The following is a 22,971-nucleotide window of genomic DNA, read 5'->3' on the forward strand; positions in this document are numbered from 1 at the left end:
CGTTCACACCTGTTACCCCTCTCCGTCACTGCGCTCCTCCGAGTCAGAATAGGAGCCCTGGAAAAGGCGCTGGTGTTCAGTATCTCTGGGGACACTCATTCACTCACTTCTCGGTAAAACGCATTAGTTGCCTGCGCTGACAGGCTCCCAGCTGGGTATTCATGAGAAGTATTTTGCTTTGTTTCAGGGTAAAACATTGGTGTTCTTTCCTGTAAGTATAACGTTGAAAACTTGCAAAGTGCAACATAAGCGAAACACCTTATGAATGTTATCCCCCCCCACATATATATATAGAATTTTTAAATTTCAGCTGGATTTCATTCAGTGATAAAAAAACACTACAGCACATTTTGCAGCAAAGCAGAAAGCTCTTAGAAGTTGTCCTTTGAGTGCACAGATCGGACTAGGCGTGGAGTGACCACACCACCGATGGCTCTTCTTTTCATTTTGAGTGCAAGCCTTCAAGTTGGCGAGCATGCAACTTCCTCACATGAATTAAACGAAAATTTGGACCCGACCTCCATTTGCTGTTTTGTCACCTGGTATTAAAAGCCGGTTCATCTTTTGGTAGCGGTTTCCTGTTCCTACACAATCGAAACATGCCAACAAGTTTTGTGGTTATTTTGGTTGGAGGGAGGAAGGGTTAAAGTTTGGGTTTAGTCCCCCAAGAAAGCAGTCGCGTGCAATTCTGCAACCTGAGCAGAGGGGGGCCTTCAGAGCAGAGCGCTGTGCAGAATTAAAGTTTGCTCTTCCACAGTCCACACCACTTGTTCTGCCTTGACATTCTTGACTAACAGGCAGATAGCCTTCCAGCATGAAAGCTATCTTCTGTTCTCTGGGAGCGCTGCAGAAATGGAAGAAATTAGAAAACCCATTACAGCTTCATTAAATCTGAAGCACGTTTAATACAGTAGTGTTACTGCAGGCTATTGTGTGTTCACAATTGGGCACTTTTCTTAACTTTTCTGCTTCTCAATGGTTTAGCTAACAAATCTGTCAAGGAAATGGCTATTAGGACTGTAATGCAGCAGGCATAAAAATTACACTGTGTGTGAGCAGTGAGGGCATGGGCAGATATAGTGCCGTCTCCTGCCACACCACTAATTATTAGTCCCTGCTATCAGTACTAACAGTGATGCTGTTTGTAGATCTTTTCAACTCCATGGGAGGGCGCGTGGCTGGGTGGATTAAATTGTTCAACGTGGCTTTAAGAATGCATGTCTAAACAAGTGCACATGGAGAATAAGGCACAGGCATGTGCATTTCTGCACTTTAGAGACACTTGTTTTGTCTCTATATGCATGTATGGGCTAAAACACATGACAGCTGCTGAGTTTCTCCTCTTCCACCCCCCTCCCCCTTTGTGCTTTCCTCTTTCTATTTCCTTTCCTCGTTTCTGCACCCCCGCCCCTGCTGTCTTCACCTCTCTCTGACCTGAGGTCAGTGCGAGCTGGAGATTGACAAGCACTGATTCCTGAGTTTGACCTCTCACCGCAGGGCCAAGGTCTGGTGTGCCTCTGTGGGTGACTCCAGGCCCCCTCTGGACATCCTCCTCCTTCTCTTTTCATATTGTTAAATTCTCCGGCTCTGATGTGTTTGTGCAGGAGGAGTCGGAACACCACTTGCTGCACCTTTACCCATCAGGCCATGGCATGCAGGATTATTGCTGTGCACTCTGCACATTGTCATTTTATTGGGATTTCACAGCTTATTCTGTTTTCTTAAAGTGCTTCCTGAAAGTAAATGCACACCTGGGCTACTTACTTTTATTCTTAGAATATATATGCAGCACACTTGGTATACAGGTACTTACAGGTACAGAGGATATAATGCACATCTGTATTTCTCCGATAGTGTTCGCAAATACTTACAGAAGACACCGGCAACAAAATATTATTCTGACTGAGTGCGGAATATGTTTTTTCTTCTTAAAAGCTCTGATTCAGAGATGCCTTCAAGCAAGAATCCAGTCATTACAGTCGTGACTCTGTGACAGGCAGGCATTGCTGTCTGTGTGTGCTCAGTGGTCAGACCTCTATCAGCAGAATTGTTTATTTGATGATGGCTTTATTTGCTGTTAACGGTAAAAAGAAATGATTGGTTAGCATTAATGCATTGATTTTTCCCTATTTGTGATCAGCGTTTTCCTGTTACACACTGAAAGCTACTGTAATGTTAACATCTTCGTTAAAAGTTGTTTTAGCATTTGATTAGGACCATTGAATTAACAGCTGAGAAAACTCAGGCTTTCCCACCAGGTGAATTAGTTTCTCCCACTTCTTCCCACAGTTAAGTGCTGACTAATCAATACGGAGGCTTGTAGCTGTTCTCCGGTGTTTAAGTGTTAATCACCTCTGTGGCACTGTCGGAAAGCCCAAGCACAGTAATTGCACAGTGCTCTGCTCCTGCTTGGCCTGTCAGTGTGCGGGATCGCATGTTTCAGTGCAGGACTCTGATACTGTGCTTCTGGTCTCTCCACAGCTGGCGCTCGGCAGTTTCCCTTACCCCCAGGTGAGTGGCTCTGTACCTGTCTGTACTGTATGTTCGTCTGACTGTCAGGCCCCAGGGCTTTGGGTGTGAGGGAGACTATATAAAGGACAGATATAAAAAAAGAATTAATGTTCTAGCATCATGTGAAATTATCCCAAGCACCTCCGGAGGTCCTCCCCCAGTCTACCATAGGATGCATTTTAGATATCTGCATTGCACCTCTCTTCACCACAGTTCTCAAGGTGCCGCGCATCAGTCAGCTTTCTTTGTTTTAATCGCTAGTCCATCTCGGCTGGAACAACACCTGTGTTAAACAAAGCTAATTCATAAACATGTCATCAATCTCATTTTCCCCGCATTTGTCAATAAATAAAAAGAGGACTATTATTATACCTGAACCAGAGATGCTATATAAGGGACTTTCCTTTTTATCTCTGTTTGCTCCGGCTGAACAAAGTTTCAGTCAGTGCTCCTTTGTTGGGCAGAAATACTGATGCGTTTGTGGATGGGTCTGATCGTCATTAATTGAGGACTGAAGTCTGTGTGTTATCTGTGTAATTGTGTGCGGCTGTATGCCTCGGTTGCGGTATTTCCCAAGCACAATTCAGCAGTCTGTGTTCCAGACACAGAGTGCCTGGATTGTGGGCCATTTCTGCACACAATTAATAATGTCTCCCTTGAGGGTCAAAGCCTATAGACTCAGGAAAAAATACTTTCCTAGTCTGAGACAACTGGGGAAAGGTGGTCTTTTTTGTGTCATTTTAAGCATGCTGTAATGGCGTGAAGATCCCTGGCTGTTCCCTTGGTGCCCTCTGTGTGCATGAGCCCTGCAGCCTGGGGCATGTCTCATTTCAAAGTGCTGTTGGTCTGCGCTCTTCAAGCCTCTATTAACTCGCTATTATTATGCAAATCCAGATTGTATTATTACACCAACTAATGTATGCACGTTTTAGATTATGTGGCTGTGACACAAACATGGTTATTGAATAATCAGTACGAATGCGTTTTTTTCCTCTCTCTCTCTCTGCCTCTCTCCTCCTCCTCTCCCTGGGCTCCCTTTTGTGTAATCTGCTCTCCTGACTCAGTGTCCAGTGTAAATGCAGAAGGATGTTATCAGGGTTAATCTCCAGCTGTTGATTACAGACAAGTCACATTTTCAACTTAACATTTTTAATCTACTGTGAGCTTCCAGGTGCCTCATAACATCCATGGAACAATCATGCTTCCTATGCGATTACAGCTGAAAGCAATAAACATTTTTAGAGGAATTATAATCGAGCACATTCAGAAGGTTATGTCAGATTACAAGGTTGACTGCTACTTATCAGTTGTCGCTTTACTTTAAAGCAGAATTGACTTGATAAACTAGCAATGGGGCCGGGAGGAAGATCACCTCGCTTTTTGAGGTAGCAAATTGGAACAGTTTAGAAATAAAGAGGCTAGTGTACTCTTCACCCAGCCATACAGCTCTGCTTTCTAAGAGCTGGTGCTTCCGTGCAGCTGAGTGGTGCTCTCTGATGTTATTGGAATCTGCAGTCGGGGATAAAGTGATCCGCACCCTCCCAGTGTCCCATTCCAACGATCTGCTTTGTTCACGTGGAAGCGTGGCCTGGGCTCGGGGCTCGGGGCTCGGGGCTCGGGGCTCGGGGCTCGGGGCTCGGGGCTCGGGGCTCGGGGCTCGGGGTGTACCATCGATGGGAGCCGGGCAGGTGTAGCCAAGCCAGCGAGTTCTGGGAGAGAGCGGCACCCACTCCCCTGCTTTCCCCTCCCCTCGTCACAGGTACTGGACTAATTAAAAATGCAGGAGACCGTTAAATTAAAATAGCAACACAGTGCAATTGCTCTGATTAACATTTAAAATACCATCCCCACCCCTACCCCCCCCCCATCCCCACCAAATAAATGTATTAATAACATCAAAAAAGAGTGCACTAAAGGGTGTCTTCACAAAGCATTTATCACTCAGCTGCAGGAAAATAAGGCATTCTCATAAACACCTCAGGGGACCCGAGTCCTTGACCTCGGGCGTTCAATTTCACCATTTTCTCCCCGCTCTTAAAAATCAGACCGTTGTTTAACCTTCCAGAGACTCCCGGTAATCCATTATGTCTAACACTTCAGTGTAATCTCTGCAGAAAATGCACGGAGTAGGAAAGGACACTTTTACATGTAACAGATATTAAGGCATCCGTCTTTCGTACAGTAGGGAGACAGATAGTGAAAAATGGGTTGGCAGACAGCGCTTCCTATGTCATCTCACTGAGAAGAGCTGCGCCAACTGAGCACACTTGTAATTGTCTGTATGGCAGATGTAATGGAGAGCTCCAGCATATTACAGTGAAGGCTTGTCCATGACAGTGGTTTGCATGGATATGTGATTAGATCAGTCTTTTGTATGAATGTCTGCATCAGCCTGCTGTTTTTTTTTTTTTACTTGTTTTCGTTGACTTTTGGTGCAGAAGGCAGGGTTTTTGGGTCCTGGCGGGTCTGTGCCTACTCTGTTTTGTGTTCGGCATTGTGTCCTGTTCTCCCAGCGTCAGAGCTGGTCCCTCCAGGCAGACGAGAGGGCTCTGTTGGAAGGAGCGCAGAGACCGCAGGCCAGAGTGAGGCAGGGCGAGGTGCAATCTGAAAGGCGAGCTGTCGTCTGCTGAGGGAGGCCCGCGGTGCACCTTTTCGAATGCAGGCGAACAGGGACTTGGTCCACACCTGTCATAGACCTCACAGAGTTTTCAGATCCTCATTAAACCCAGCATTGCCGAGCACAAAAGATGATATTCTGTGCAAGATTTAGAATAAGAGATTACCAAGTGTTAAAATTAAGCTCCAGCCCGGATTTAGTCGTTTTTTTCCCTAAAAGATTCAAAAGACTGAGTTACAGCGCGTCTCCATCAGAACACTTGCCGTTAAGCTCAGTATCTTCACAAGCAGACAGGCCGTGCCGTTCACACATTGGAATCTAGCCTCACATGACGTTCAGTCCCCGAACCTGCTTGCCATGAGCAATATTGCACGATCTTAGATTTCCTCTTGCCTTTCTTTGAGCTTTTCCTTGGGATTAGGAGGTTTGCACGCGGTACTCAGTTGGAGGGCGTGCTGCCGTGCGAGCTGACATTGCCCGCTTCCGTGACGCGCTGTGCGGCGTGCCGGCCTCGCCACAGCCTGCGAGCGGGGGGCCATCCTGTCTGGCCCGTGTGAAGGCGCCAACGCGTCAGGCTGAACGCTGGCGCGGCCGCATGGCTGCCTGCACTGTAGTGGGGTGAGGTTTTTTAAAAATGAATGGATATTTATAATGCGGGGAAAAGTGCGCCGTCCTCCAGTGTACTTAAGCCATGCTTTGATTAATAAATTATGACAAAATGACCCGAAGTAAAAAAAATAACTTTCTGTGCAAATAGTGCCGCTGGTATTGTAAAGCATTGAATGTTTTCACACCCCATTAATTTATTACTTCTCTTTCTACATCTTTAAATTTCATTTGGAGGGAGAAAACTCAGACTCCCTGCTGCCGCAGTGATTTTCATCTTGTTGTTAATTTTCCCTGCTCCATATGGTGCTCCAGACACTTCACCTGCAGGCTGTACGAGACGATGCTGTAGCGATCCTACTTCCGCAGGCCAGAGCTGTCATTTAAGGATCCTGGTGCATCTGTCTGCGCCAGCCTTTCTTCTCTGGCATGGGAGAGTGCGAATAACAAATTGGATGCACCTGAGATTCGCATGATTAGTGTGTTTTGCAAATCTGTGGGCTTGTAAGCAGATAGCTGAGAGGGTGATGGGAAGAGAGGGAGGGGGCCCGGGGGGGAGGAGGAGGGTGTGTGTGTGTGATGGGGGGGGGATCTGTGAGTAGAGGGCAGACGATCACTGTTAGTTCCTCTCACCTTCCTTTTCAGGTTGCAGGGTTTGGGCAGACATGAGGGGGTGGGCAGGGAGGTTCTGTGGTTTTAAAGTAAGAGCATTCAGCTGCTGGATCAGTAGAGGAAGCAGGAAGGGGGGAAAGGAGAAGGAGTGGAGAGCGTTTTCATCCTGTCTTGTCATTGATTAGAAAAGGGTCTTTAATTTCATTTCACCCCATGTTGTGATTAATTTGCATTCTTTGTCAGGAGTTAATGGAGTTTTTTACGGTTCGCTCTAAAAATCCTTGAAGACACCAGACTTGATCTGATGTTTATACAGCCGCCAGCACACTGCCGACTGATTGATTGTTGCCTTTGTTTTGTTGGCTGTGTTTTTTTTCGTGTTTTGTTTTTTTTATGATGATTTCCAAGGGGCTCCGAAAGCTGTTTTTAAATATATTTGACTGAGTTGTGTGTTAAAGTAAATTTGTATGTTAAACTTGCTTTATGTGCTGTTTCTATGCTGCCTGCATTTATGGGTGTAAAATATATAAGACATCCCCATATTTCATGATGGAGTGCTTTTCTTTTCTATTTCTTGCACCGTATGTGCAGTGTGTGTACAAGTGTGTATATGTATGCAGTGTATATATGTGTGTGTTTATGTTTCCTAGCGCAGAAGCTATGTGTCTCAGTAAAATCATCTACATTTTGAATTGTGAATCTTTTTGCACAGTGTGCTGTTGTCTGACATGACTAAGCAGTCAAACCTCTGCTCCAACAAAAAAGTTATTTAAAAGGCATTTATCGGTGCGAAAATGACAGGCGGTGGCACCAGCCATTGAAGAAGAAGTTTCTTTTAACAAATGTCAGGAGCTCTCTGTTGCGTCCTATAGGTGGATCATGGGGAGACTCCATCAGACTCTACTAGGGAGCTCTGGAGACATGATGGCATGCCTGAGATTTGTCATCTCCCAAGGGGAGTCCAGTGCTTGACAGGATCAAAATGGCACAGAACAAAGCCTCTCTTCACCCTGGGCAGTGTTTAGGTTCAGAATGTAAACTGAGCTCACAGTACTGTGGTAGAGGCCAGTAAAAACCATGATATCACATGTAGCACATGTTTTTAGAATGTTCTATCGAAGATATAGCCACCGTGTCCACTCGGTTACTTATTCTTGAGGTGGCACCAGTAGTGAGAGCTCAGCAAATATCTTTTAACGCCACTGTCCTCCTCCATACTGTACGTCAGTGCCATCAGTGAAGTTGTTCCTAAGTCTATGCAATTTGCAGAGTGCCAGAATCTTCAGGAGGTTTTGTTCAGGCCTCTTGACTTTCGGAGCCGGTAAGCGGAAAAGGGTGGTGAAGGAGAAGTGTGGAAAAAACAGTGTCTTAATCAGCAGCACACTGCGCGGAGAGCGATTTCACTCACGATCCGCGGGGCCTTAACATTCCGTGCCTGTCCATGAGTTCGATTTCTTTCCATGAATCTTAAAAGATCCGGAGCAGAAACCTCCACGCTGGGTCTCGTTTTCTAGTTAAGAAGAAGAAGATGAGATGGGGAGGGTGGTGTGACATGGGATTTCCAGGAGCTGGGAAAATGCAGAGATAAGATTTGTCAACGGAGGGGGGGGAGGGCGTGCCCTGGGTCAGCGGTAAATCTGAGCCCCGGGAGGCAGGGCAGAGCGCAATTCCACTGCCTGCGAGAGAGGGATGAGCGCTGACTGGAGCCGGGGCGCGGAGAGGAGCATTTCATTTCACTGCCAGGATTGTCATTTCGTTAACAATGAGCGCGCCGGCTCCCTCCCTCCCTCTTCCTCGCTCCTCTCTTTCTGACTTTCTGTCGCACTTATCTCCATGGAGACTGGAATCGAGTGCCCTTGCTGCCCAAAGTCTTTTTTTTTTCCATACCCAATGGCATTGATTAAGAAGTAAAAATGTCACAGGATGAACCAGCTTTAACCATAAATTACTTCCACCCCCAGTGTCCTGCTGGGGACACTGGCAATGGAGCAGGAGTTCTGCGCGGTCAGTTTTACTTAAAGACCCGTGCCTCTTCTGCAGTCGGTGTGCCTGGGACCCGGGCTCAGTGCGGCGCGTTAGGCCCCTTCCTCGTGTTCTGCAGCCAGATGGTGCTGTGCTCTGATTGACAGGCGGTGTTCCACAGGTACTCCAGATCTGAGGATCGGACAGAATTATAAACAGCCCGGTATGTTCCACCAGTGTCGGAACTGTCAGCTGCCTGTTCTAGAATACAGCGTTTTCCGATTCCAGTTATTGTCTGCGTTCTCTTATTAGAGTTTTGCTCTGGTCACATTTTACAGCTCTGTGTATCTCCATGTTGGCTGGAACTGAGCCAGGGGGAGGGGGCAGTGCTTCATTGCTTTGGAAAGACATACAGTTCTCCTGAAACAAGCACATTTGTTCATGCAACAGTCACCTAACATCTCTTTTTTTTTTAATGCTGCGTTTTAATAAAGTGCTTTATTGAGTTGAACAAACTGGTACTGCAGCTGACAAATTTCAGTATGTTCAGGAAAATTGCTGCCGTGCCGTAAATTAATCTTTTAAAGTAAATTTCAGGCTTCTGTGCTGTGTGCAATTATAAAAGTTATTTTATCGCAGCTAAATGAATTAATTTAGAAAACTGGCTGATAATGTGTCTGATTCAGACAAAATGGATAATGCATCGGGTGGGGGGTCTCTAGGTATTTACCGAGAGAAGAGAGAGTAAAGCTTTATTTAATTGAGAGAATGAATCAATAACCGCACTGCCGCACTGTCAAAGGCAAGCAGAATGAGCAATTCATTACCCTGCACAATCATGCTTTGAAGGAGAACTGATTGAATTAGGATGTGCTGGATACATACAGGGCTTTTTATTGCTATGAAAGAGTTACTGTGTGATGGCCAGGGAGGATTTCGTACTCATTTAATATCTGCACAGCTCACAGTGGCTCTTCAGGCTCCTCGCTCTGTCCTTCCTGTTGAAACGCTCCCTGAGATCAGCACCAGTTGGAATCAACCAGTTGGAGTCGCAGTCAATCAGTGTGTGTTGGATCAGCTGAACCTGATCCCTGATTCAAACTCTTAAGGCAGGATCAAATAAGAGTTTTTCTAAGTTTTGGATGTAACAATGTTTCGTCTTCTGAACCCAGTTTTCACACAAGAAAACTTGAAAGCCACGCATGGCATGGGTTGTGTGTGGTGTTCAAGTCAGCCATCCCTCTGTAACTAGGTCCACCACAAAGTTAGAAACATGCCTACAAACAGCTTGGCGTAGGATTGTAGCGATGTGGACCACAGGACTGTTCCTTCTCACACTCTAAAAAGCTACTTGCAGATCAGTGATGTTATTCAGCAGTTGGCAGAAGTCAGAATAACCTTCTCTTCCCCTCATTTTAATGGTGTTCAGCAAAATCAGAATCACTTTATTTGCCAAGCCCATTACACTTGTATACACTTGTATACGCATTACTGTTTGTCAGTATCAAATTACAAAATGTACATTTATGCAGTTGCATACATATATATATATACTTGTACAATGCATATACACTTCACACTAAGAACATGCACAGATCCACAATTACATAAGGACTACATCCTGTATTAACCTGTTGTAGTAAAGCTGGGCGACGTCCATGGGGAAGAGATGTTGGGCAGTTTTGGTCTTGATTGACTGGTAGCCTCTCCCCGGGGGGAAATGTTTGAAACCGATGGTGTCCTGCATGTCCTGGATGATACACTGGACCAGTGTCTTCAATGACCCATGCCTTTTAAGGACCAGATTGGTTGAGTTCGGACCTCATTGGTTTGCATTGATGTGGGTGTTGGTGGAGACAGCGCTGGAGTTCAGTGGTAGTGAGTGGTTTGGCCCTGCAGTGGCCGCGTCACAGTGCAGCGTTCCTGCCCACAAAACTCCCAGCTTTCCCTCTCCCTGTCATTCAGGCATGGCATTGCTGCAGTGTTACTACAGCTGAGGGCCTTGTACGTGGAAGCATCACATTAGTGAGTGAATACGCACTAGCACATTACCAAACAAGTGTTGCTAGTGTTATCACGCTTTGTCATTTCGAGCTTGGGAGATGATAAGAATGAAAAGAAGACATGCACTCTCAACAATTCCCACAGTTGTAACCCAGCCTCTCCAGCCTACTCCCATACGTTATGCAGTTAGATTATTAATTATAAGAAGATTAAGAATCAGGAATGAAAATACGTTGTTTCTAAGTGTTTCTCTGACTTAAACAAATCCTCCTTTAGAAAGTTGCTGGGAAAGAAGCAACGATTGCTCACTGGTGCTGTGGAGTGCAGTCCCTTGGTCTTGTTCACTAGGTCCATTTCTCCAGTACCATGGACATCATCACTCATTGCCTGTCCCTCAGCATCTCAACAGCACAGAAGCTGATGTTACTTTTTATAGTTTATAGTTTTTATAGTTTAGTTCTTACTACTATATTCTTATGAGTTGGAACAAAACTCAGCTCGGAAAAGTAGAATGGCTGGGATTTTGACTCATCCTCCATCCTTGTGAAAGTTCATGTGAGTAACTGTGTGGAGCCGAATGTTCATGTTGTGCTTGGTGGAGAACAGTATTCAACCTCAGTCCTGTGATGTGACGAAAGGTTCTGTATCTGTGTGTTACCCCTTCAGCCAGTAACCTACTTGTGGGGCTCACGCCGAGTTAAAAGGGAAGGTCATCCATTCTTGTCCACCTTGTCCATCGAAAACTCATGACGTGTCCAAGCAAATTGATCTTTGGCCCCCAAAGCACAACTACTTACGACCATTAACTCAGGATGATGTAATCCCTGTTCGGAAATATGCTCAGAGCTTTATGAGGTGACATGAGGTGTTGTGCCTGCAGAATGTGGGCTCAGCAGGGAATGCCTGGAAGTAAAATATCACCAGGACTGAGGTGTCTTGTCTAAGGGGCACAATGCTAAGGGCTTAGAGCAGTGAGGGTCTTATCTTTTGTCCTGGGGGATCACAGTTTATGTTCCTCTTGTTTTAACTGAAAACAATTTTAGGGTCAAGTAGCAATTCAGCCATTCGAAAGTCACTGCCACTGTATAATTATAAAAGCATGTAGAAAAAAAACCTTAAAAGTACAAGATTATAGGCATATATTGGCATGATTCCCAAAATGCTAATTCCTAAGTATGATTTAATTTCAAATTCAAACAAATGGGAGTTTAATTTAAATTGAAATTCTTTTCATAGCTTCACATTCAACAATTGCAGCTTGGGAATGGCTGGTGTCAGAGAAGCAGTGCAGAAACGTTATTTATAACTGAGCCTGGTAAACAGCATTCTCAAATGGATTATTTATTTATATATAATATATACTTTTCTTTTCAACCCTCATTTTCATACAACCTGGAGGGTAGTAAAAAGTGTACTGTGAAATTAGCATTCTGCTGACTTCCCTCTATAAATGAGAAGCAAGCTATTAACATTTGTGTATTTTCATTATGTAAATGGTGTTAACACATGCCCGCAAATTGCCACCAGCGATGCAATAATTTTCTCTCAGTGATCATAATGTGTCCAAGTGAGTCGTTTTGATTATGACATGCTAATTACATATTGCCTTTCTTTTTTTTCAGATTCAGAAAAACCAGGGATCTTTAATGGTAAGCTTTATGAGTTCGAAGAAAACGGGGGGGAAAAAAATCACTTTCTGCGTTCCTGACGGCTGCATCCTGCACACGCTTGGATGCCTCCCTTTAAACTTAGCAAATTGCATTTTGCAGGAAAAAAAACACAACACAAGCCCTTAACTGCCAGTATTAGATTAGGTACCATTAGAAATAATAGAACACTCCAGCCTGCAATGTTTTCCTAAGAGTTTGATGCTTTTGATTAATCTTACTACATTTTATTGCATTAATGATTTTTCTCGCCACTCTACTGTAAAGATATTGCATATAGGCTAATACTGTTTCTCTCTCTCTCTCCCATTCAAGCCTCTTCAGTTATTGCAATGCATTGTTGATGAGGTGAGTCGGCGTCTTATGTGCTTTCGCTCCTAAAGTCATTCCTAATGGAGTGGAAAGCTTATATTTTGTTTCCTAATGAAGCACGGTAGCAGGCAGTCCACAGACACAGCGCCTGCTACACAGGCCTTCAGCCAGAGCAGCACAATGGGCCAGACTGGGATACAAGAGGGTGCACGCATATTTGTTGTGTGGTTTTGGGGTGGGGGTGGAGGGGGGCACGCAGGCTTGGGAGCTCAGGAGCAGGTAGGGGGGGTTAAAGATCGCTTCACCCCAGTTCCTCAGCCGAGTGGGGTTTTAGTTCATACACCCCACTCTCTCCTCCAGAAGTCCGTTATTGCTTGGTTTCAACATGGGGAAAATGGCTGGACTGGTACTTCAGTTTTCTGCTCTGCGTGGGCCTGTTTGAAGCTGTGCTCCACCTGCTGTAAATTTTTAAGCAAAACCGCTTAGCCCCCGCATTTAAATTATTGTTCTGTCACTCATTTCTGCTTGCAGAACCTCTGGTCAATTATAGCCCAGGCTAGAGCCGTTCTCTTCAGTGCTCTGTATAGCACATTTTCTTTTGTGCTGCAAAAACTTTCGCTCCCCAAGTTGCAGCTCTGTCAGAAGCCTGGTGGCACGCACATCACATGCTTGGCAGGGTAAGACGTTAAATTTACTGCAGTGGGTTTGTCTGAGCTGCGGGACTACATGACGTTCAATCCTCTCTTCCAGAAAAGACTGGTTCTTTAAGGTTAGTTCTAAAAAATGAAGGCATTGATGCTGGCCGAAAAATGTTTCGTGCAAAGAGCCCTTATCTGCAGTAGAAACAAAGACAAAATGTTGGATGTGGCTTCTTTAATGCTCTCTCATAGAGCTGGGCAGTTAGGTTTATGCAGAAGGAATCTTAAGAAAACCTGCTTCTGGGTGCGAAGGCCAAGAGCAAGGTAGTTCTCCTGCCAAGACAGCAACTCCACAGTAGCAGCACTGACCTGTTACAGTTGCTGTGCTAGGTTGTGTCACACTGGCTTTGATCTCCTGCACTGAAGCTGTCAGATGCTGAGATCCCAGGCTGCCACTCTTGTAAGAGCTGAACGACTGCACGGCCCCCTCCCTCTCACGCCAGGTCACACAGAGTGGCTTTGACATTGGCAGCCGTTATTTTCTTTTTGTTGTTGTTTCTCTTCAAGTCCAATCTCAAGCGATTTTGATAAGTCAAAGATAACCTGCAAGCAGATATAGAGCAGCAGTCTGTAATGAACTGATGTGCAACTGTGTCAAATTTGCATTCGTTTTCTCCTTGGTAACGTTGCCTGGCAGGTTTTGCATCTTTTGAAGTCCGTGAACTTTGTGCCTTTTATATTATTTGCAAGTGACTGTAGTTCCTATTGAAAGCCTTGAACCTGCAGTTTCTGATGTTTCTCATAATATAACATACTCCGTTTTCTGTTATAAATATGTGCAGTATAAAGGTTGATGGACATTCCTCCTGAATTCAGCACAAATGCAGTTTGTAGCTGTAAAGGCTTGCGAAGTCTGCCATTTTGGTGCCGGTTTAAACACAGCACTCACTTGAGTCAGAAGTGTTTGTTCTAGGAGTGACTGTATTCCAAGGCTACAACACTACAGTCGTTCAGTGCCTGAATGCTCTGGGGTTCCGGCTGGGTGAGGTTCTAGTATTCCAGTGCTGGAATGTTCCTGTGTTCCGGAGTGCTGGATTTCTCCAGGACCTCTGCGGTGTGTGAGCTATTTCTGTGGAGGAGAAGCTCCCGCTGGGCTCCCTCAGTTGTAATTGACAGTAGAGTGTGGGGACTGCGGAACACCAGCACACCCTGGCCCACTGCGTACTGTAATAACTGCAGCGAGGAGCCTAGGTGCTCACTGTACGGTGCATAAATAACACTCGATTTTCTCTCTCTCCCTCCCGGTTAAATCGCTCACCTGTAGATACTCCCCGGTTGAGACTCCAGATAGGTGATGAAAACTTTCACGTGGCAGCACTTGGGCTCAGCAGAGACTTGCAGAAGCGCCTTGATGACAAAACATTTCGTACCTGTGGGTGTGTATAATAGAAGGCAAAATGCCACTTAAATTATTTTTCAAATCCATAATTTGGAATTTAACGACTGGCAATTTGGGGAGTTTGTGTCTGTACTGATCGAATTCTTCAAGTGGAAAGATTGAATATCCAGGCAGTGCAGTGCACAATTGAGTTAACACAGTCTGGATTCTTCTTAGCTTTCATCAGCTTGTACTTTATACAGTATACATCTCAAGACCACTTCTAAATCTGTTTTTGTTGCAGTTTTATTCTGGTTACGCTGAGTGTGTTCCCGTTCTTCCTGTGAGCAAAGCTCAGACTTGAACCGAAGAAGACTATGATGAGCTGTTCTTCGTGTCTACAAAGACTTCTAGGCTCCTGAAAGTGGCTCTTCTTCACTTTAAGAAGTGACTTTAGGAGTTATTCTGGGCTGTGGTTCTGGAACGAGGTCACTTTTAAAACAAAATATCTGTGCCAATGTAGGTCACCTCACATCCCGTACTTTTCTCCTAAATTTCCCCACACGTCTCATAATTAAACTCGCTCAATTATCGGAGTTTAATAGAATTTGCCTAACAGTTTATTTAAGAGGTAATGAATAATATTTTAATTGGACGTGTAATTGTGCAGTTAAAGTGTGGTTCTTGGACAATTATGTGTAATTACAAAGTCAAACTTACTGACCTGACACAAGTTTTCGTTTTTTTTGTGTCATCTGTTCTGAATGGATTCCTTATCAATCCTTCCCCATGTTAGCTACCAGAATGGTCGACTCTCCAGGGTACTCACGACAGTCACTGTCCTATTCATAAGCTTTTGCAAATAATAATAATGTAAAAACATTTATTCCAAAAGACAATATGCATAGTGTTATGAGAAATGACAATTGATATGCCACGAAGTGTAATGCAAAATTAAACAAAAATCTACATTTTTCGGATTTTTTTTTAAAGCCTTCAGGAAATAATGAAAAAAATAAATAAATTAGAATATACACACAAAATGATGAACTAAAACAATGCGACCGCAACAAAAATTAAAATCTCCAAAGGAGATTACATTTTTAGTTACAGTAAAACATTTTTTTTTAGAAGGGACTTATCAGAAAACCGTTGCGGTGTAAAGTCTTTGCATCGGGTTGTGTTTCTCAGTTGTGTGGTTGTGTATTTGTGTGTGCGCGCGCGCGCACGACTCTCCTTTCTGCCTCAGCTCCTTGCTGACACGCGCTAATAACGAAATGCCAGGAGAGGGACGCGGCAGCGCCGCCTCACATTAAACATACTGAACTTGTCCTTTCGCTTATAGATTGTGCGTAATTAATAATTAAACGGTTTCAGTTGTAATGGGTTGACCTCCCTGAACTGTTCATTACTCACAAGGCAAAGGCATCACTCAAACTATTTTTTCCTTCGCCCTTCCCTGTATCCTGGCGGCGCGTGAGCAATGCGCTCGCCACCTCCATTCGAGCTGACCAAGTGCTTAATACGAGCGCGCACTAAATTAAAACTTTCAGGCTGCAGAAAGAGAGAGAGAGAGAGAATGAAAGCTATTATCGCACGGGGTCTGAAGGGAGGGAGATTTCCATGGTGTAATCCTGCTCGCTTTTGCTAAGCGGCGGGAGGGCAGCAGAAAGAGGCGGCCGCCCGGCTCTCCGGTGGCCTCTGTGCGCCTCTCGCCCCGCGGAGCGGCCCGCTCTGGCCGGCCCCTGCGCCGCCCGGCGTCATTAAACAAGCAGATGAGATTTTAAAAAAAACCGGGAACGCGTCGAAACCAAAACGTCAGGGGCCGGTCTCCTTAAACCTGTCACCTGGGCCTTGTGCTGTGGAGAAAGCGAGTCTTTTCACCGTGCGGCGTGGCGAGGTCTCAGCTGGGGGGTTTTAAAGGAAGTTGCACCTAGTGTGCAAGACAAAAGACTGCAAAAGAAACACCCTGAAAATCATCTGAGCCTTGAGCACAACACAAAAACTAGACAACAGCTGTAGTTCTTAAAACCCTTGAATATTTTGACCAAGGTGGAATGGTAGCACCTACAGTAGTTACAATTAGAAGGAGAAAGAGGTGTCGTGCACACAAGTAGTACATGGGGATGGGGGCCCGGCTGGTTCGTCTTGGGTTCAACAAGCACTGAAGATTACAAGCAGGCGTGACCAGAGCTGTGGTGTCCCTTCTATCAGCCCCGAATGTGTCTCGTTCCCCCCCAACATGCAAACTTCTGCTCACCTCCCAGACAGCGCAAGGCACGGATTATGCTCGTCTGTTTGGGGATTTAAAAAACAGCCAGGCAAGGGGTGGCAGGCAACGTGATTGTACGTCGCAGGAAAGATACATGAACATGGCGCCGTTTGTGCCGCTCCTGTCTGCCGCCTGCTCCTTGTTTACTTGGCGTAATTGTATTTTTCCCTTCTCCCTCTCTCGCTCTCTTTCCTTTTTTGTTGAGTAGGAAACAATGCACTAATAAGAGTTCTACTTAATTTTCTCCCGGTGTAATTACTGATCTCATTTTTCTGATAATTGGCCCCGACAATTACATGTATATTTACTAATCACATTGGGGGGAAGGCTCTGATTTGTATCTGTACTCGTTTGGTAATGACGGCCTCTGCATATTTGCTGAGGTGCTTTTATCATCTTTCCCCTTTTTTCTGCTACATCAAAGCCGAACCCCCCCCACCACTACCACCACCACCACCACCGTTCCCCAACGCCAACCCCCCCCCCTCACCCCCGCCCCCCTGCCATAATGAATACATGCATGTATCCGACACAGTTGTGTGCTGAGGAAATTGTTTGGCTCTCTCTAAAAGCAGCGCACACTGAGTTTGTAGCCTGCAGCACTGGAGGGGTTGTATGTAATGATATATTGCTCATCCAAGCGACCGAAGCACTCCAAAGCACAGTGAGATTAAAATAAGTCATTCCTTTGTTAATTTAAATAGGTGCATGTATCATACTTTGCAAGGTACTTTGAGCAGAATGTCAGGGAGAGGAAAAAGCTGCCGAAAGGTATTTTTAATAGCAAATGAGAATGGATTGAGGATTGAGCTGTTTGCTCTCTCACTGCTGATGCCTGTTTCTCAACAGCTCCTGGGCTGCGTTTGTTGTAAATTTAATGAGATGACTGTTAAAGCACTGTACATTTTAATTTCATTAGATTGCATTGCATGCCATTATTTCTCGGAGTTCGAGTCTTTTCAGCGTCCTAAAAAGAGAAGAAAACCCCCCTTTTCTGATTTAAAAAAAAAATCAGAATGTGACACAGCCAAGATCATCCCCGTTAGAGCATCATGTCCCCCCGCGCCCCCCCATACACCCCAAATTGGCTCTTGAAAGGCTATTCTCCTTATTCTGTCATGCATTTCAGGATCATTCACTCCAACCAGAAAGAAAGAATGAAAGAAAGGAGGAAGATGAAATCCAGGCAACACTTCTCCGAGGTTCCTATTGTGTTTCACAATGAGGCGGTTTATAGACAGCCGAGCTGGGGAGTGTTCTTAGTCGATTAATTTGCTGCTCATTCGGAAAACAGTTATTCCTCCTGGTGTGGAGGAGTTTTCTCGGAGGCGTTCATCCACAGATGTTGAACACGACATGGCTCGCAGGATCTGAATACGTGACGAGGCTGAGCGTCGGCCGACTGTTCAAGCACCGGGAGTCATCGATCGCTGGGCCCCCCGGGTATTGGTGATGCAGGAGCCCTGAGCCCTGTCGTTCGGGCTGTGGGAAGAGCGTCGCCCCTGGAGGTTTGGGGTTGGTAGCGGGGAGACCTCTCCAGACCAAGCACCAGAGTCTCTGTCATCGGCCTCCTCTGCACACACATCATCAGCATAGTGGTTTCGTATGGTAGACCCCTGTCACTTTTCATCCAGCAGTAAAGGCAGGCAGACTGTGGGGTTGTCTGCTGCTGCCAGACATCTGGGATCCATGAGAAAGTGCGCACAGTGTTAAAAAGATTACATCAGCCTTCTTGTTCTCTCGACCAACTGCGGAAGAGCCACTGTATAGTATTCACCAGCAGAATTTTCCTTTGCCGTTTTTGTGGTGGTGCCTCAAACTGTAAAGATTTTTTGCTTTGACCTTCTCGATCGGTCTCATTACAGAGACCTTACATACTCCACACTGTTGTTTAGGGTCCAATTGTAAAGTCTCAAGCTTCATCGCTGTCTTAAAAATGCACTTCTGAAGTCTTAAAGGTGGAACGAGCTACTTTTTGCAAATAACCTTATGGGTCGATGTTAGGTTTTATAGTTCAGGCTCTGACATGGACTAGGGCTTTGTGACTAACAGCCAGCCTCTGTTGTATGTCAATTGTCTATTACCACATTTTGGACACTGTTAGTACTTTATTAATGCATTTAATTTATGAAGTGTTTGAAGTGTTGTTTGGAACTCCTAAGCTACGCGCATTGTCAGGAGCTGAGGGTGCTGAACAGGAAAGGGTGCTGGTTGATTTTCCTCCCGTCCTCGCTGCCTGTCAGTGTCCTTGTTCACAGTCCAGCGGCTCTCTCTCCCTCCCCACTCTTTTTCTCTGGATAACAAAACTGCTATGGCCTCAATTCTCACTCCCATCTCTAATCTCTCTGTTTTATCCTGGAACTTGAGTCACAAGTCTCAGTACTTGTGAAAAAGGGAAAGTTTTTGTCTTCTGTTCCTCTGAAAGAGCCGCTTGGTCTGTGTCCAAAGAGCTGTTAATATGTTTCATTCTCAAGCTTTTCAACAGACTTTATGGAAGATAAACTCAGAGTTCGGGCAGTTTGTTTGTTCTTTCACACGCTTAATTTTATTATCAAAATCAGGAAATAAGTACTTGTCTAGGATTTATACACAGGTTATCCATCATGTTTTAACTGCTAGGATTTCACTCCTAAATGGCTTGCAGGTTCCTTGTAATATTAAATATTACCACAACTTTTTACTGCTGTACCAGGGAATGTAGGATATGTTTTATGGATATCAATGTTCATTATTGCTTATGTGGATTTATAATCTAATTTTCTGCAGATGTGGTCAATTTCAATGTCTGTGCTTGCGCTCTCTATTTATCCTTCCAAACACATCTATTGTACAGTGTGCTCAAGAATTATTGGCACCCTTGCTGAACAAAAAAAGCCTTATAAAATAAACAACACGGATAATGAGCTATATTTTATGTCCCCCTACAAAAAAAAGTGGAAACTACATTCTAATACAATTATTTTAAAATGAACGTTTTAAATGAATAATACTGTTTTTATGTCGAAAACATATGCGTCAAAATTATTGTATCCCCTACATTTTTAAAGAAAATTAAACAAAGTGAAATCTGTTTATTTAAATACAACTCTGTCCAAAGGTATATTTTTCGTTACTGTTTCAGAAGAGTATAAACAAAGACATCGCACACATAGGAAACCCTTTTGTCATTCATCACCATGGGAAAAGGCAAAGAACTAACAACTCAAAAGAGACAAGTGATTGTTGATCTTCACAAATCAGGTAATGGATCCACAAAAGTCCATAGAAAGTTAAATACAGCACTTAGCACTACTAGGGCAATAATCAGGAAGTTCAAAACCAGTGGTTAACCTACCAGGAAAAGGGTGCAAGTACATCTTGTCCCTGTGCACAGTGAGGAAGGTGTTTTTTTTGCTTCCCTCAACAATCCAAGGTTTGGAGAACTGCATTGTCTGCTTGGATCTTGAGGTCATCAAGTCTCCTAACCAGCAGTTAGAAGGTACATCCATGCCTGCAGGCAACAGGACGGGTTGCCTGAAGAAAGCCCTACCTGACAACAAGAAACAAGGCTGGAGTTTGCCAGACGCAACTGGGACTTTGATTGGAACCGGGTGCTACATTCATATGAGACCAAAATCGAACTCACACAATCAATATGTTTGGGGTCAGAGAGATGCGTACAAAGAAGAGAATTTCATACCCACCATGGAATGTGGCAGTGGACTGAAGATGTTGTGGAGCTGGTTTTCTGCCGCTGGCCATGGGGCCCTTGTTTAGGGATAAGAGATAAAATCACTTTATTGGCCACATACAACTTCTTGCATTAGGAATTTGTCTTTTCGCACACCCCAACTTGCTCTCCATGAGACGCACAGACAGGGAGAGAGGCTTGGGGTCAGAGCGCAGGGTCAGCCATTTATACAGCTCCCCTAGCAGTTGGGGTTAGGGGCCTTGCTCAGGGGCCCAATGGAGTAGGATTCCTCTGCTGGCCGCGGGATATGAACCAGAAACCTTCCAGCCACAGAGCCACCACACCACCTCTCCTTGATAAGATCAGTGGCATCTGATCTTATCTTAGTATTGGGATATTCTGGCTAAATACTTGGTTAATTCTTCCAGAAAACTACAACTTGGTCACAGGTTTACCTTCCAGCAGCACAATGACTCTAAACACACCTCAAAAGCACCACAGAAAACAAAATCAACATTTTGCAGTGGCCGTCTCAGTCTCAGGACTTAAATCTGTTTAAAAACCTCTTGTGTGAATTGAAGAAGACAGTCCATAAGCATAGAACTAAGCACATCAAGGAACTGGAATATTTAGAAATAATTGTATTAAAATAAATACTTGTAGTTTTCCCATTCTGGGGAGCATAAAATATAGCTACTTAACTGTGCTGTTTATTTTACATGACTTTTTGTTCATGTAATGGTGCCAATAATTGAAGAACCCACCGTTTGTGTGTTTTAATAAGAATGTTAATAACGATATGTGAATTGCTCTCAAAAAATCAAATTTTAATGATGGTTCTCTAACTAGGACTTAGTTTTATTCTGTAAAATCTGTTCTTTTGAATCCCCAGGATCCCCCAGTGCTTCCAGTGGGAGAGTTCAGCGAGGTGTTTGTTCACTTCATCACACAGTGGTGAGTTTTCACTCATGCACACACTCGTGACATGCCCAGTGTGAAACAGAAACACTAAGATACCCCCTCTCAAGTATGGCCCTCTCAAGTAAGACACAGACTTGCACAGTCTCACACATAGACTGATGTACCCACTGACCCACACACACTGACAGAGCCACTGCATTTCCATCACACTCGCACACTGACACAGCCACTGCATCACACTGACACGCTGGCACGGCCACTGCATCACACTGACACGCTGACACGCTGGCACAGCCACTGCATCACACTGACACACTGACACGCTGGCACAGCCACTGCATCACACTGACACGCTGGCACGGCCACTGCATCACACTGACACGCTGACACGCTGGCACAGCCACTGCATCACACTGACACACTGACACGCTGGCACAGCCACTGCATCACACTGACACGCTGGCACGGCCACTGCATCACACTGACACGCTGGCACAGCCACTGCATCACACTGACACGCTGGCACAGCCACTGCATCACACTGACACAGCCACTGCATCACACTGACACGCTGGCACAGCCACTGCATCACACTGACACGCTGGCACAGCCACTGCATCACACTGACACAGCCACTGCATCACACTGACACGCTGGCACAGCCACTGCATCACACTGACACGCTGGCACAGCCACTGCATCACACTGACACGCTGACACGCTGGCACAGCCACTGCATCACACTGACACACTGACACAGCCACTGCATCACACTGACACACTGACACAGCCACTGCATCACACTGACACGCTGGCACAGCCACTGCATCACACTGACACGCTGGCACAGCCACTGCATCACACTGACACGCTGACACGCTGGCACAGCCACTGCATCACACTGACACACTGACATGCTGGCACGGCCACTGCATCACACTGACACGCTGGCACAGCCACTGCATCACACTGACACACTGACACAGCCACTGCATCACACTGACACGCTGGCACGGCCACTGCATCACACTGACACGCTGGCACAGCCACTGCATCACACTGACACGCTGACACAGCCACTGCATCACACTGACACGCTGGCACAGCCACTGCATCACACTGACACGCTGACACAGCCACTGCATCACACTGACACGCTGACACAGCCACTGCATCACACTGACACGCTGACACAGCCACTGCATCACACTGACACGCTGGCACGGCCACTGCATCACACTGACACGCTGGCACGGCCACTGCATCACACTGACACGCTGACACAGCCACTGCATCACACTGACACGCTGACACAGCCACTGCATCACACTGGCACGCTGACACAGCCACTGCATCACACTGACACGCTGACACAGCCACTGCATCACACTGACACGCTGACACAGCCACTGCATCACACTGGCACGCTGACACAGCCACTGCATCACACTGACACGCTGACACGCTGGCACAGCCACTGCATCACACTGGTACACTGACACAGCCACTGCATCACACTGACAGAGCCACTGCATCACACTGACACGCTGACACAGCCACTGCATCACACTGGCACAGTCGGTGCATCATGCTCGCATGGCCATTCCGTCACACATGCTCACTGACATACCTATTCCCACACACAGTCTTGCACTGCCTCACTGCCTAATGTGTCAGCAGCACATTCCATTAATTCTGCTCCGACCTCCCTCTCGGTGGCCACTGGGGCCCAGGGACCAGCCAGATGTGGAGAAGACAGCACAGGAAGCTGGTGTTTATATTTCAGATGCCTTATTTACAC

General features: G+C 45.5%; 1 protein-coding gene across 2 annotated transcripts in view; it reads left to right on the forward strand.

Annotated features, from left to right (window-relative positions):
* Positions 1-22,971, forward strand: part of map2k5 (mitogen-activated protein kinase kinase 5) — an 80,992-nt gene that overhangs the window by 41,051 nt on the left and 16,970 nt on the right. For both annotated transcript variants that reach the window (XM_069190575.1, XM_069190576.1), the window contains 4 exons: positions 2,482-2,511; positions 11,935-11,961; positions 12,295-12,327; positions 21,142-21,203. In XM_069190575.1, coding sequence (XP_069046676.1) covers positions 2,482-2,511; positions 11,935-11,961; positions 12,295-12,327; positions 21,142-21,203 — 152 coding nt within the window. The remainder of the gene's footprint in view (positions 1-2,481; positions 2,512-11,934; positions 11,962-12,294; positions 12,328-21,141; positions 21,204-22,971) is intronic.

This window comes from Lepisosteus oculatus, chromosome 5 (genome assembly GCF_040954835.1).
Source record: "Lepisosteus oculatus isolate fLepOcu1 chromosome 5, fLepOcu1.hap2, whole genome shotgun sequence".
Taxonomy (NCBI): domain Eukaryota; kingdom Metazoa; phylum Chordata; class Actinopteri; order Semionotiformes; family Lepisosteidae; genus Lepisosteus; species Lepisosteus oculatus.